The following is a 16,782-nucleotide window of genomic DNA, read 5'->3' as shown; positions in this document are numbered from 1 at the left end:
GAAGTGGCATAGTTTTAGCACCACCTGGTTCAAATTCTGTAAGAATAAAAATCTACTATAAAGCACCTTTTGCTGTCCAATTATTAATCAGTTAAACTAAAAAAAATAGAAATTCTGAAGATTGAACAATTATTCTATCGATTCTTTGATGATTAATCGATTGCTCTGTGGATTAATTGATTATTCTCTTTTGTTCAGGTGATTAATTGATCAAAAAATAGAAAACAGATTAGCCTCACACTGTGTTGACGTTAAGTCAGGCAGAAAAAGACTAAAATTTTCACAAGTTGATGTTAGAAGTACTTTTTAGCTGCAGATTCATCTTTTGCTACAAATGATCGAGCGTTCACTGAAGGAATGCTCCGTTGTTGCATTTTAGCCAATAACATGTTTATTTTCTTATCTGGAACTGAATTATTTGTTTATTTGCATCTTTTAATGCATTTCTAATATTGCAAAAAGCTGGAAAATGCGACAACATTTTATATGATTAATCAATTAATCGACTAATCTTTGATTAATCATCAGAGTAATCAATAGAATAATGGATTACTAATATAATCGTTACACATTTAAAGTAAAAATGTCGATCTTTTGAAAATGTAAGACTTCTCAACATGTCTTATGATAAAAAAGGAGTGAACACGTTGTGGTTTCCCACTCAGATGGATATATGGTTTCCTTTCTTTGGTCATTTTCAGTGGGTAGCAACCCACAGTAACCTTGTAGCCACAAATTCACCTCTTGAGCTGGAGTGAGATTGTGAATAAACCAAGAGGCAGTCAAGTGGTGAGGGGAGTCACTGGCTTCATTAACTGCTGCAGGCAGGCCCTTTGAACTGGCAGAGCTCTGATCATGGCGGAGCATGCCGTCTCACACCTCATCATTTCATACAGTCTCTAATTCAGGGCCGTACACTCTGCACTTCACAGACTCAGAAGGACATCTGTGGAAAGTCAGAAGCCTCAGGGCCGCCCGGTTTGTTTTTAATTAGTTTTGTACCTTCAGAGAGTGCGGGGGGTAACTTCCAGAGCCGGGTTTGGAAGGGGTTAAGCTCAAAAGCTTTCAGTAATGGGAGTAACTTTTCATGCACTTTGGTTTCCTCGCCGGATTTTGGTGTAGACAAAGCCAGCCTTCAGCTCAACCACAGGCCTAGCATTATCACGCAACAACAATGATGCATATCAAACAGTCCCCAGCAGGAATAAAAAGAAAAGTGCTTGTGACCAAGATAACCCCCATCCCCTGGTTGTGCCTGCGAGGAGCACTCAAATGTAGAGTGAGGCGGCCCGCAGAGGAGCCCGAAGACATCACCGCACATTCTGACTGCGTGCAGAGGAAAAACTGTAAACTGAGAACCTGGTCGATATCAGCTGACACTGTCAGACTCTTTGCTCCAAACTGAGCACCATTCACAACGGCTGCCATGGCAACCAGGCCTGAAAGTCAGCAAGCGATCGGTACCAGTTTCTACCGAGGCCCAGACTGGCTGGTGGGAGAGCAATATGCGGCATTTAACAGCTAACGATTAATTTAGCTATCATTTATTTTGATTTATTCTGACAGTTAATGTATCAATTATTCTGACGATTAATCGATCACCCTAGATTATTCTGACGATTAATCGATTAACCCGACAACCAATAATCTCTATTGTTTTAGTCTGAGGATTAATCGATTATTCCTTCAATCAATTATTCTCTCTATTGTTCTGGTGATGAATCAATTATTCTGAAAATTAATTGATTATTTTGATGATTAATCGATTATTATGTTAATTATTTTGGCACATTCTGCAGATTTTTTATTTAAGCCTCTTATACAATACTAGAAATATGTTAAAAGATGGAAATAAACAAACAATTCAATTCAAAACAAGAAAAGAAGTTAACAATTAATCGGTTACTAAATTAGATGACTTTCAATTCATCGTGATTAATCTAATCACTGAAATAATACACCAGCGAGAACATTAAAATAGGCTACAGTAGGAATATACTACATCAGCATAAACAAATTAAATCAAGATATCAATTACAACTTTTAAAGAAAAAGACCAAAGCAGAGCTTCTTTGGCACAAACCCGTCCATATGTGCAGGATGAATGTGTGGGGAGGCCGTCAGGCCCCAAGCAAATCCACCGTGTGATGCTGCAGCACTAATGGGGCTTATGCTATGTTAAAAGAATGTTTGGCTCCGTTTCTGGCACATTTTACACACTTCATCCTTGGCTTAATAACCCTGATCCCTTAATGTGCTTATGCAGCATGAGCATCTCCGCTCTTGACACGATTCTGTCTGGATGTGTGGGTTAGTATGTCTGAGGTAATGCCAAGCTAAAGCAGTGCATTAGCAGAAGCTACTCCTCTCCTTTTAGTGAATGAAGGAGGAAGACACATGACAGCGAGCCTGCATCTCCAACGTCATGGCAAAACACCATAGCTACACTCACCAGGGAACGAACTCTTCCTCTCTTACACTGAGGAGTTCTCATGACACGGCTAACGCTAAAGTATTACTGCATTACTATTGATTTTATATAATTCTGTGGAACATGAATATATGCAGTTTTAAAAGCAATCTGCACATTTCTGTAATTCCATGTGGGTCTCAGATGCTAGAAAGAAAGAGCCTCTTTTTTAACGTTAGTTTTTGTTGTTGTCGTCTGAAAATTAGCCGTTTCAAAAACCTCCACAATGCTGAGCTATAATTGACGGGGCCCATTAACCAACATCCCAATTGGAGTTCCAGCATGTTTGATCAGCTGGTTTTAGCATTGTGCGTGTTGTAGCGTTGTGTGTGTGTCTCCACATTTTGTTGGTTGTGCAGAAGGCTCCACTTCTGCTTTTCAAAGATGCAGAGTTGGATAATTGCGCATTTGTTTGCAGCCACTTTCAGGTGCAAGTGTAAACGTTGTATTGGGGGGCGTGACCAGCTTATTTAGATTTAAAGACAAGATGCCCTAAAAGAACTCATTCTGAAATCAGGCTGACTAAAATTTCATCATCCAAGAATGATTTTGTGGAAAAATATGTAATGAAAATGTTTTTTTTATCGTCCACAGACAAGAATAACAATTTGAAAGTAAAGAAATGTGGTGTAAAAATTAATAAAAGCTTTTGACTGTTATCAACTAGATAACTAGAAATGACCTGCTTATAAACCTTTCACAGAAACTCAGAATGAATATTCATTCCTTTAATAAAAAAAACAACAACAACAAAGTAAGAAAACAATGTGAAAAAGTTGTAATTTGCCTCTTCAGTCACATATCTAACATAACATTTAACAAGTTTATTGTCCTTATTATATAAAGAAAACATCACAGACTGTTGGGAAATTACAAAGGCATTTTCACCTAAAATCAAAAGGGCTTTCTAGGTTTGAAGTACGATTCTGTGGAGCTTTTAAAGCAGTCAGTATGTTACCTGCAGCAGAAAACTAATTCACTGAACTTAGTTTGTTGTAACAGAGTGTTGAAACTACACTGCAAACACTAAATGTTTATTATCTAGTTACTAGTGCAAATAGCTTATTGCACTTAAAATAAGAAAACTAACTTACAAGTAACTTTACAGAAATATACGGGAGCTTGTTTAAGTCAACATTAAGAAATTATTGACTTTAAACAAAACTACACCAAAAATACTTGGTTAGATTTTGTGTTTTGAAGTGTATTCATCCATTTTGGTTTTCAGTTGTTTTTTTTTTTATGCCACATAAATAAGAACAAAACAATATATTTCTATTCCTGTGCAGGTCTTAGGGCTCAGTGAACATCCATAGAAAAAGCAGCCAGAAGCAGAGCGATGAAGTGTCAGATAAGAGATATAACAACTGTGAAAATAACCCACAGAGGAGAGATTAGATTTGAAAAGCTCAGCCGACCATGAAAGTGAACTATGAGATTGCACGCTGCAGATTCTTGATGAGTTTGATGAGAGATGAGCAACAAGAGAAAAACAAACTCAGAGCAACAAATCAATTTGCATCGACAAAGAAAATTAAACCAAGTGGGGGTGAAATCTGTTGGTCGTTCTTCAAACTCTGCATGTTTGACACTTGATGTTTTCTGATGAATGTGAGCGTTTGTTGCTGTAGTTAAACTTCCAGACCAGCACGGTTTAATCTGTTAGAAAACCCATTATCCTGCCGCTCCCATTTATACACATTTATTACGGCAGCGGCGGCGGTTTTGGCAGCCAATACTTACAAATCAGCTTTGCAACTATCAATAAGCGGCTGCTGCTCGTTCGAGGCGTTTCCATATCGACACCCAGCTGTGATATATATTTCGCTCTCGGTAGCCATCAGGGCAGCCTGGCGTTGGACCAAACGACTGGACGGACAAGCAGAGGATGTATATCTCTCTAGGCTGATGGAGCCGCATTCCTATTTTTACAAGGCCACAACAAGACGGAGAGGCGGCCATTTAAAGAAGACATCATAACAGATTTCACCTCAGGAGTTGGCAAAACTAGGACGAGGAAACGGGAAGCGGCCATTCATCATTACCACGGGGACCGGCCAGTTTCTGACATTATCAACTAATCGTTTTTACCTCTCCACACATGCACACGCCTACTCTTCTCATTTTCAAAGCAGTGGAGGTAACGCTAGTAGCAGCGATAACAAAGCATTCCTGAAATTCCCCTGTTATTAAACTTTAATGAGAGAATTACCAAGCAAGGGAAGATGTGCTGAGTTTTGATGGGAAGGGGGCAAGTGGGGGCTTGAAGGTCACCAGAGATGGTGGAGAGATGCTGACTGTGGTGGGACACGTGTTATCCAGCAGCCGCTTCGCCGTTTGACCAAAGCAACACAAACATGGAGATCTCTCATGGGGAAAGATCAGACAAGACAGGACAGAGACTGGGTCTTATTTCAGATTGTGGAGATGTTTATCGAGGCTTCAGAGATTTTTCCTTCAGCAAAGTGACATTTTACTTTGTTTTTCTATTGTAGTTTCTCAACTAAAAACAGAGTTTTTAAATTTGCTGTAAGTGATAATTTTTTTTACTTTATTTTGGAAAAATGTTAACTAATTTGCTTTGGTTCACTATTGTCTCTGTTTGTCGTATTAATGTGTTATAAAAGTATTTTGTTGATACTTAAAGTTTGTCCAAAGTCCGTATTGGTTAAAATAACTCTAAGGAATAACTACAAAAACACCCTAAAGCCAGAAGTTTACAGAAGAGGATTAGAGCCACTAAAAACATGTTTGACTTTTTTCTCAGAATTCTGACAGAAAAAGTCTGAATTTCGACCCAAAAAAAAAAAAAACTTTCTAAGGGGGAAAAAAATCTGAATTCTGAGGAAAAGTCAAAATTCGGTTGAAAAAAGTCGATAGACAAAAAGTCAGAATTCAAGAATAAAGCCAGAATTTTGTGTAAAAAGAAAAAAAAAAGTTGAAATTCTGAGAAAAAACAAAACAGAATTCTGAGGGTAAAAAGTCAAAATTCTTAAATAAAGTCAAAATTATATAGAATAAAAAAATCTGGAAGGTCAAATAAAAAAAAAAAAAGATAAAAAAGGAAATTCTGAGAGGAGACAAAACTGAGAATTATGAGACAAAAGTCAGATTTCTGAGGAAAGTCAAACGTCTGATCCTCTTCCTCAGACGTTTGATCACACATCAATCAGTATCTGTGATAACGTTCCTGTATTTATTTTGTATCAGAAGATCGATACCAAAAATACAATACGGTGCTGTGTGACAGAGCAAGGCTTTACTGATCATTTAAATTATTTTTTAACATTTTAAACATTAGCAATTAGCTTGGCTGACTTCCATGTATACATTTGAAGAGAATATAGATCCTTACTGTAACTTACAGATTTATAAAACATTTCCACGCTCTCATTCGTGCCGCCATGTTCGATCTACAGCCCCTCCACTACAGAGGAGTCGAGATAAAAGCCACCCGTCAACTTCGCTGATATCCTCTCCCCACAGAGAGTTAATCTATACCACTGGTGTTATCGCCGAGGCTGGCTTATTTTTAGAAGCTTTCATTACACTTTTCCCTCCGTAGCCGGATAGGACAGGCTGAGATTTGTCAGGAGGATGGCGGGATGCTCCCCCTGAATCCCCGGCGAGGAGCTTCGACTGACAGCTTGCAATGACAGGAGACGTCTAAATTGTCTCATTATGGAGCCGGACTGTGACAGGCTGAGCCACCCGGAGAGGAAAAACAGGCGAGTTTGTGTGAGCCGGGGCGCAATTACTTCTACAAACTCGCACTGCGGTGTGTATGTGTTGCTGTCTTTAAAGTGGAGGGAAACCTAAACACCGGTAATGTGCAGCAGAGTATCGGGTGTGTTTTCAAACAAATTGCTTTCCTGAATGGTTCAGCGATGTCTGCAAGCCCGTCTGAAACCTGCTACATCCAAAGTTTTCCATTGGCAGTAACCGTTATCAGTTAATGAGTTAATCTAAAGCTGATTCAGAAATATTTATTGATTTGGTCACAATGTTAACGTAAAGCTTGTTAACACTTTCCCAGCTACCAAGCACGGCAGTGGCAGCTTCATGCTGAGGGTTTGTTTTGCTGCCACTGGAAGAATGAAAACTACGTCCAAAATGTTCAACTATCAGGAACAGAATTGGGTGTTTTGGCTGGAAATGATGTCAAACTGGGCTTTGAATGGATAAAGCAAACTAACATCAACTTTTTAGAACCTCAGCCGTAAAAAAATATACGAACTATTTAAAAAAACACGATCTGAACTAACCTTTTAAAGGCGAGAGGTCAAATATCCAGCATGAAATTTACCAGAAACTCGTCCAGATCGCAGTTTCTCTGCAACTTGCAAGTTGTTTAATATTAACATTAATGGGGTGAATGCATTTATTCAGGCCCGACTTCTGACTAATTCAACATTTGAACCAATTTCAACGTTGCATACTTTAAGTGTTAAGTCCTTAAAGAAATGTTCAAAGTTTCTTATTACACGTGATTCCTTGCATCAGCTTAAACAACTACTTTCTGCAGGTAAGATTTATAATAGTTTCTTTTCTTCATTCTGGCGTCTCTGTGTGCTCTGCATCTGAATGCAAAGGGTGTTTTTATGGGCAAATCAGGAGAAACACGACCCCCAATGATACTCCCAGCTTCTTCTTTCTACCATTCAGGACCTGAAAGAAACGCGCTGAATTCCTCCAGGATGTGTGAACGTCCCTGTTCCACTGCATATGTGAACAATAACAAGAGGATAATGCACAGATTAGCGCTCCAAGGGTCAAAGATATGCTTCAGATGTGGAAATATGCTGCAAATGAATTAGCCCACTGTTGGCCCACAGCTATAGCTGAGTAATATGGTCACGGAAGAAGATTAGTGTGGAAATGCAACTTAAGACGTCTGGCATTTCAGGGATATAAGCTCAAAACATTCAGCTGGCTGTCTGACTCTATCGTTACTGTTTAAGCACCGAGACTTGAAAGGCCTGAGTTTAATAAAAACCTTCATGAAGCCACAGCTGGATGACAGAAAAAAAAGTCATTTTTCTGATTTCTGCTCTTAAAGTTTTTTTTTGTTGTTGTTTAAATGAACTAGTTAAAAAAAGAGATGAATTGTTCTTTTAAGAGCATTTAACATCAAAACTGCCTCAACCCACACCAAGTCATGAGAAAAGTCTTAAGGAAAGTGCAAACCTGGCATCTTTTCTGAGCTCCTCCGCTGCCTCGCTAAGTAACTTTTTGAACTTTTAGAGTCTCTGCAGTCGTCCGGCGGACTTAAGCCTTGTCCTCACTTGGGCCGCAGTAAAGACGGTCGTTCCCTGGGGAATCTAAAAATGGCGCCCGTGGCCCCGAGGGGAGGAATGTCATGACCTCATGTGAATAATGTCAATCAGCTTTGTGACTGGAGATGCAGGAAGTAAAGGCACTGAGGGAAGATTGTCTCAGAAAAAAGAAGAAAAGAAAGTTTCCTTCTCTAGTTCAGGTGGCAACGACTCAAAATACAAGTATGTGATGGAATGGCCCAGTCAAAGTCCAGACCTAAATCCAGCTGATGGTAACACTGTTTGAAGACTTTCGTAGCATTAAAGTCTTTATAAATGTTTATGACTGTCATCATGAAGTGTAATCTTTACATAATGACATTTTTTATGCAAAATTGCATTAAAACTCCATTAAAATTGTCAGCTTTGCATAAAAAGTGCCATTATTTACCAAATGACACTTTATGACAACGATCATAAACATTATGACAATCCTTCAAATAGTGTAACCAATATTTGTTATTGCTGCTAGATGACCTCATTTCAACCTGACTGAACTTAACTAGTTTTGTGAAGAAGAAGAAGAAGAATGTCGAAAGCTGGAAGAGAAACTCCAAAAGCTAAAAGTGAGAGAGTTTAATAGAAATGTCTGCCACACCTTTCAGATTTTAAGGCGTTTAAATTTTTTGAAAATATGTTCATTCATTATACAATTAAGCACCCGTTGGTGTTAGGTCATCACATCTCAACTTATTGGGGACAAAACGTGAAAACACTGTAGCTCAACTACTAAAGACACATATTCATCACTTTGCACGTAATATTCAATGTTTTTCTAAAGGTGAGAGTTAAAGAAATGAAGTGAAAATGAAATGAACTCCTCCGCTGCCTTGCCTCAAATTTCACTCAACTTATAAAATGGATGTAACATAAAAAAATCCCACATATATGCCAGAAAATAAGCTGAACAAACAGAAGGGGAGTGTGTCGGTTTGGCGGCATGTTGGGTGGACCAAACCCGGGGGAAAGGAAGGAGCTTAAGGAGATCAGGCCTCACTTATTGAGAGACGGCCGAGAACATCTGGGTTCACTCAGAAAACGTGTAAACGAGGGAAATCCACACTGTTTCAGCGCGATTAGGCTCATCCCTGAGCATGGGACGCTCCTCTGCAGCGTTTGGAGGATTTTGTAAACTCCAGGGAGAGTGACGGTGACATGAAACATGAGGGGTTTAAGTTTCTCGCCTTGGTATCTGCTGCACTGACCTGATGGGGCTGCAGTGCTGATGGGTGGGCTCCAAGGGGCCCACACACACTCTGACACACACACACATTCATTCTTGTCTCTTCTTTCCTCATCCATTACCAGTCTGATCCCTTTTACGGTCTTGCTTCAAGCACCAATGGCTCATGATCCCATTGTAATACCCTCGCTGTCAAAAAGTTGGGTAACTCTACCTTTTTTGGTTGTCCAATTGATTCCTTGGTGTGTGTGTGTGTCCTCCAGGTCCCATGGCCTCCACGGAGCATGGCAGAGGGCTGGAAGAGGCAGCTACAGTGAGAAAAATGGCCCAGCAGAACCCAGTGAGAGGCGGTCAGACCCACAGACCAGCCAAGAGAAGACGCCCACGGCCCCGTCTTTCCCACAAGGGGCCCATGCCGTTCTAGAGCAAGGTCAGTGTCTCCTACGGCTGGGCAGTATGACGGAAATACTAAATACTGGATTTTTTATTACTATATCATAGGACTGGACAATAATCAATAACAATATGTTGCGATAAGGACATGATCAATATTAATAAATAATATGTCTGATAGAATATTAAACATTCGATATGTAGAACATGTAGAACTCTGATCCAGAACCACACAGCATTCTGGGAGATGTATGCAGAGGAAACACTTCATACTGGACCTCTTACTGCTGCTAGCTAAGCAACGTTGGTGTAATCAACAGACTCTCTCACTCTTTGGTTACCTAGCAACTCACTCATTCTTTGGTTACCTAGCAACGACCTGCTGAGTAACTGGCACAGCAGCAGTTGAATATTCTGCTACTGCGTCTCATAAATGCTTGAAAATAACAAACGGCGAAGACAAAAAACAGGAAAGGTCACGCCACCAGTTTGGCAGCATTTCAGATATTTGAAACAAAAAAAACTAATCAATAATTATTGAAATCGACTGATATGAAATGCAGTCCTGCTAGATTATGCACCATAATATATTTCACCATATTTTTGAATAACCTCCAATGTTATTTTAAACAAAGTATCATGTAAAATGACCCTGGTGTTTTCCTTTCAAGCAAACCAATCATGTCTATTGATTTCAAAATCAGAATAAATGTAACTGTACTTATTGTAACCATCAGTTGCACACAGATTTATTAGTAGCGTGTCGGATAAGCAACACTTGGAGTTAATTAGCCAAATTGTTTGAATGACAATTTATACTCAACTGCAGATGACTGCATTGATGCAGCTGATGATGTAATTTTTGGACCGATAGACATTTTAATCATTGTAAATTGAAAAGCTTCAAATAGAAAAGCATCAAATAGATTCAACACATCGCCCAACCCAAACTTTCTCCACCAATAAAAAGTAAATAAAATAGAAGAAAAAGACATTTTTTACCCTCTGTGGAGTCTTTTAAAAACACAATATGCCTGCCGCTGCTGTGTTTACCCAGAAGACCCGTCTTCTGTAAAGTCTGAGTCGGATATTTCTCTAGAGGATGTCAAAAGAAACACTTCCAGAAATATTAAACCATAAGTGCTGACTACACTGGCCAGAAAACAACTTACAACAGGGACTGTGAAAACAATATAACTTACAGCGCTGAAACACTCAGTCGGCAGAATCAGGGCTGATGCATCTGCTGAAAACTCGGATCAAACTTCTTCTGCGGGATGTTATTGTTGGACCCAGACGTCAGACTACTGGACCAAACCTACCAGCTTGAACATCTGCCCAGAACAACTGCAGCTTATTTAAATCTCAGTTATTCTTGTAAATCTTACCTCCAGGGCCGCTTGGCAGGGACAAATCTTTACTCTAGATCTGATTAAGTACATAAAAGTATTTTCTCCAAAGATAATAATTTTGAAGACAGAAGTATCCAGGTTCTTGGAACAAATGTTTAACTTGATATCAACTAAAAGTAAGTTTTTCTGTGAAATCTCCCTCGTATTGAGACTTGTCTGTCAACTTTTCACTTCTTTATTATTTAATAACCAACATAAATAAATTGGGAATGCCTCAAGCTTCACTGTGAAACTAAAATACTTGAACCAAATCCACAGAAACTGAGGTTCAGACCTCTAATGTCATTGTGAAAATCAACAGCAGCATGTCCACACGTCTCTTTCAGACAATGGTAGACAGGCAAACCTGACGAGACATAATATCCCTGCAGGAGGTGCCGACCACTCAACGCTGACCTGCAGAGGTCCTACATAAATTAAACTAGAGAGAGGAGCCTGCAACCCAAAGGCTGTTAATCAGTTTGGAAAAAGAGGATCAAAGCAAAGCGCCCAGAGGTGTTTTACAATCTATAACAAATTATGAATAATCAATTGTTACCGCAGTTTTTTAAGACGCTTTTGAAATCACTCTGGCTTTAAAGACGAGACTCCAGGGACTCATAGCAAAGATGAAAACAATGAAGGCGAGAGCAGGGTAGTAGCACTTGAAGAGCCGCCTCTGCCAATGAGAAGTGAGAATCCTTTCAGAGCGCTGAGTGTCTGGAGTTCGACTCGGTGCCAGAATGCTGAGCACATAATAAACGGGAGCTTCAAAAAGCTGCGAAGCTCTAAAACTGAACGGCTCACTGAGTCACAATGCTGTCTCTGCACACAGCACTGAAACCACAATACACTGGAGAGGTTTGTTGTTGTTGACTCCACCGGCGCGGCTCTTTTTGGTTCACCTGACTCATGAGGAAGCTGATTTCTGCTTTGTGTTGGAATCAGATGCTGCACCAACAAACAAATCTTTTCACAATTGCACAAAACTTACTTTTTGGGGTATTTTATGACTTTACAAACATGGCTTTACAAATAAAACACATTGTTGGTCCAAATTTATGCAAAAAAGGCCTCGTTTTGTCCTGTTTCACAGCTTCTAGACCTCCCACGATGACTTCTTATTCATGTTAGCTAGAAATTATAGTGAACTAGCAAATGTTTTAAAATAAAAACCTATTAACAAATGCACAGTTTAGTCGTTTTAACAGGAAAATTTCAGTTGCATTGAATTTTTCACAATAAAATAACCTTAAAAGTACCAGTGATTTTTTAATACCTATTTTTTTGCTTGTGCTTTTGGATCTACACCGTTTTCCATAAATAAAACCATATAGAACAATATATACTTCTTCTATATAATAAACAATACCACGAAAGGTATCGATGAGGAAACGTTAGCCACCAGTTTAGCTGTACTTCAGATATTTAAAACAAAAATATGATCAATAATTATTGATGCTGCATGATATGAGACTCTTCTATCGCGATACGTTTTTCAGTCATATCATTTTAGCCCTACTAAACTGTTTGGTAGGTTTTCTAAACCTACTAAACGGTTTAGTAGCAGCTTAGCTGCTTTCGTTTAGCGGTTTAGTCCTCCTAACCAAACAAAAAATTAGCTCTGCAATAAGCACATTAGTGGACGTTTGCCCACAAGTGATACTTTGCTCCAAATACATTTAATTTAAATGGACTGATGGCATAAAATGTCTCTGGATTGTAGAGGCTGCAAGCTGAGTATATAAAGTCTTCACCAGGCCAGACAGCTAGCACCAATTTGTCTCCCTTTCTGCAACAGGCTCTGTTCTTCCTCATGCTTTCCCTCTTTTCTTCTTCGATTTGAGCCGACGGTGGGAAAAGAACCGCCCCTGGGATCAGCCGTAGATGCATTTCGTTTGATCAAAGCAAGACTTCACCGGATAGAGACAGAGCTGAGCCGTCACTGACCTAAACATAATTACAACATTGTTTACACAGAGATAAAAAACAATGATTCCCCTGACGTTGTCCATCCTTCAACCTTGTGCTATTTAGCAGCATCACCCCATTTTAGATTCAAAGACAGCTCATCTTTTATTCTCTATGACACCTGAGGCAATGTCAGATTTTTCACCATTACACTTTCCAGATGTGAGCAGCTCCGAGAAGAAATACTGCGACCCGGGTCAGCCTCCTTAAGCGTCCAAGTAGAGTTGGATTAAACCAACTTTTGGCTCTTAAGACATGCCAGTGATGGTATACGAGACAACAGGATATTACAGGCGATTTGTGGAAACCCCCAGTGGCCTCTAGTGTGAGAAAACTCTATAAGTGACTCTTTCACGGAGTTTCCCATAAAACCAAAGGGTGCAGGTCTGCGTCTCCTTCCAAACGCTCACTTTATGATGTAGTACGCCTACATCATAGATCTAAAAGCACAAAGAGCAACAAATGACAACATGGCTGGGTTGAGATATGCTATAGATTCATTTATGTACCATTGCATGTCAACAAACAATGTTGAATTCAAAGAACTAAAGGCTGTTATCAGCGAAAGAATCATCCAAAGGAGAGGAGGAGATAAAATACAACAGAACATAAGAGATTTCTGTTTTCTGGTCATGATCCTCCCTCCAGAGTCTAAGATAATGGCTGGCTTGTGTTTCACAGCACGATATGCAATTGTTTTTCTTACTCCCTGCTGCAATTTCCAATCAAAGACTGTGAAATCTGGTCGGGACATGTCTACGGTAGCCTTCTAGATGTGCAAGATAACGTCAGAAATAACACGGACGAAGCTTTAGCAGAAACCCACAGATAGTCAGACTTATTTGAGAGGATATTGAATGTCGTCAGACAAACACAGAGCTGATGATCTTACATGCTCTGGTAGCTGTATTCTCCGCTATCTGTTGTCACTTTGATGATAATAACCAGAGATCAACCCTGAAGCAAACAGGGAGAGTAGATGCGCTTTCATTACATTCAACAACACGGTTCAGAAACAATGGCAGATCCACATCTATGCCGTAGAGATTACAGATTCCAGGAACAGTCAATAAAAATATGGAGGTTCTGATTAAAACGAAAACATAAACAAGTTAATGTTTTTCTGTGTCTATAAGCCATGACAGAAACCTCCAGAATGTAACGTTTCAAATCAGAAGACCAGCCCGTTACCTAGCAACCCCAGTGGAACCCCACCCATCGCCTAGCAACCAAAGCTGAGCTCCAGAACGTTTGGTCAACTGGTTTAACCGCTGTACGATGCTGGAAAAGAGTTTTGTTGTTCTCTTACCACCTAGAAACTTGCTGCGTTCTCGTTGCTGGTGCTAAAGGCTTTACTTTTGTTCGATTGTATAAATGCGCATCTGTTTGCAGCCACTGAAGTTACTCACAGTGGGTAGTATGTCCAGAAATTATACTCACGTGAGAGTAGCGATATTTCATAGTAAAATGATCAAAGTAAAAGTAAACAGTACAACGTAGCAGCTGAAACACAAAGTTAAATCTAGACTAAGAACACATCTGCTAAAATTAGTTTTTGAACTATAATAAATGAAACGTTGACCATATTTCATTTGTATGATTTTGGTGATGCCACTCATCAAAACCTAACGTAATTGGTGTTTTCTTTATAACCTTGTAATTTTGAACTGCCTTGCTGCTGGAATGTGCTGTACAAATAAACTTGATTACATCTTTTCCAAAAAGTTAGTCAAGTAAATGTAAGGCAAATCTGCTAAAATCTCATCATTCAAGAATGATGTTGTTAAAGAAAATGTATTTTTTATTCATCTCCCATGCAGCTATCCTAACCCGTTCAAGGAAGCACAATGGGTCAGCATTGAAAGTTCTTAAAACAAACGTTTCTGATGTATTTTCCTGTCTCTGTGTGTTGCAGGCACTGCCTTGAGCGCCCTCCCCCAGGTTCTGATTTCTATGCTCTTCCTTCGCCTTGGGGGGCCTTGCAATGAAGGGCCTACGCTTGCCCAGCCTGAAGAGTGATGTCCATAGCACCTGCTGGTTCTCCAAGCAACTCTGTCCACCTAAAAATCAGGACAAGCCGCTCACCCTCGGCTCCAGGAGGGATAGGGGGGCGTTGGAAAGGGGGTGGGAGGTATTGAGCCTGAGCTACCAGACTCTATTTCTCTGTCTCTTTATCTTACTCCCTCCTTACTGATATATCTCTGTCTTTTTTTCAATTTGCTTAATAGAGGCCAATCATAGCAATCTTTCTGAGTGTCTCACACTCTTTGCATGACATGTGGTGGAGAGGGAGCCCCGTCAAAAGAGTCTTAAAGCTTCTGTCTCAGATCCAAAGTCCCATCAGTCGCTGATTTCATCGCTGTGTAGCTACTTAAACGAGCAGATGAGCGGGTCTGGTCGTGCAGAGGAAGTAACCTAATTTTCGTTGTGATACTCTGGAGCTGAAGGTTTAGTGTTGAAAGGAGTTATAATCATCACTTAATTACGATTATTAATGGTGCTTTGTATCTTATAATGTCAGTTTGTCCACATGCAAAGTAAACTAAAACCGTTAGGACAACTTCGCGTTCCCTCGCTCATTCCGGAGCCGTTTGGGTGTTTCTGAGTCCATTAACACCTCGGGGGGAACGGAGCAGCTTTCAGGCTCAAGGTTACCGTCCCACCTTGAAGGAGTCCTCTTACCCCGACCCCCAGCCTTCTCGCCACACCGCTGCCCCCACGCAGCTGCTCTTCACGACTGTTACCCGGCGCTGGCGGCCCGCTCCGACCGACCGACGGGCCGCCTCGCCCCTTAAGGAAGTGCCAAATAACAACCTTCTCCACGATGCTGCCAGGAACGGAGGAACGAAAAAGTCAGACAGAAACGAGAAACGCATTACCTCTTGTTTGAAGTCTCGATACACTGACACGTTTATGCTTTCTCTTTGTTTTGTTCATTTTAACCTCGGCTCTTTGTTAGTCCGCCGCGATCAGCCTACCACTAGTGCTCTAGTTTAATATTCAGCATACGCACAGAAAAAGCTATGCCTTTCCATCTTACTGGAATACATTTCTATTGTTTTCTGTGTGTTAGTTTTATTTCCTTTTTTCTCAGGGTGCTGTGATAGAGGCTTGTACTTTAGCAGGCTGTTTTGTGCATTTACTCAAGACAAACATACAAACAAGCATATTTTCATATACTGTATCTTTACTCTCCCTGTATGTATACTCTAGTTTAATCACTATGTTATTGGAGAGTTATTCACCTCTTTTCTTGATCTCCCTGCGTTACGTTGGGTGCAGTTGCCTTTCTAATCAGCCCGTCCGCTGCACAGGTGGTGGCGGATTTGATCGTCATGCTCATTAAATCCTGAACTTAATCTTTCTTAGATGTCCACATTTAGCTCATTGTTAAAGTGGCTCAGACTGGAAGCACATCATTTTAACTTCAGGCCCCCTGCTGATTCAGGCTTTAATCATATCGCATATTGGGAACTTAATAATCCTTGTTGCGTGTTGGACATGCAGAACTCTAACTTAGTTAAATAAATCAGTTTCAAGAACATAATCTAATTAATCTACAGTAGGTGTGCACAACTCTGCTGCACTGCCTGCTTTTCCATCGTTACTGTGATAAATATCCTGCACAATTCAGCATGAAAAAAACGATTGATCATTTAAATAATCGTCAACTAATTTACTAATCAGTTAACTTGGGTTTACAGACTCAATAAAAGGTGAAAATAAAAGCAGAAATTAAGACAAAACAACAAAAATATTGACATTATGCATCAAAGATAAAAAATACATTTGTCTGCAAATATGTTCTGCCCAAAACTCCTAAGGTGGGAATTATTTTCACCTGGTTCAAATTCTGTAAAAAAAAAAAAAAGAAAAAATATATATATATATATATATATATATATATATATATATATATATATATATATATATATATATATATATATATATATATATAAATAATATATATATATATATATATATATATATATATATATATATATATAGAGAGAGAGAGAGAGAGAGAGAGAGAGAGAGAGAGAATCTTTTGCTATCCAA

General features: G+C 39.6%; 1 protein-coding gene across 1 annotated transcript in view; it reads left to right on the top strand.

The window, feature by feature from the left end:
* apln (apelin) overlaps positions 1–16,438 on the top strand; it is a 29,287-nt gene extending 12,849 nt beyond the window's left edge. The window contains exons 2-3 of the mRNA XM_017307211.2: positions 9,232–9,398; positions 14,639–16,438. Coding sequence (XP_017162700.1) covers positions 9,232–9,392 — 161 coding nt within the window. The 3' untranslated portion in view covers positions 9,393–9,398; positions 14,639–16,438. The remainder of the gene's footprint in view (positions 1–9,231; positions 9,399–14,638) is intronic.
* The last annotated feature ends 344 nt before the right edge of the window (positions 16,439–16,782 follow it).

This window comes from Poecilia reticulata, chromosome 10 (assembly GCF_904066995.2).
Source record: "Poecilia reticulata chromosome 10, P_reticulata-male-v2, whole genome shotgun sequence".
NCBI lineage: Eukaryota > Metazoa > Chordata > Actinopteri > Cyprinodontiformes > Poeciliidae > Poecilia > Poecilia reticulata.
This window is presented reverse-complemented; position numbering and strand designations above follow the sequence as displayed.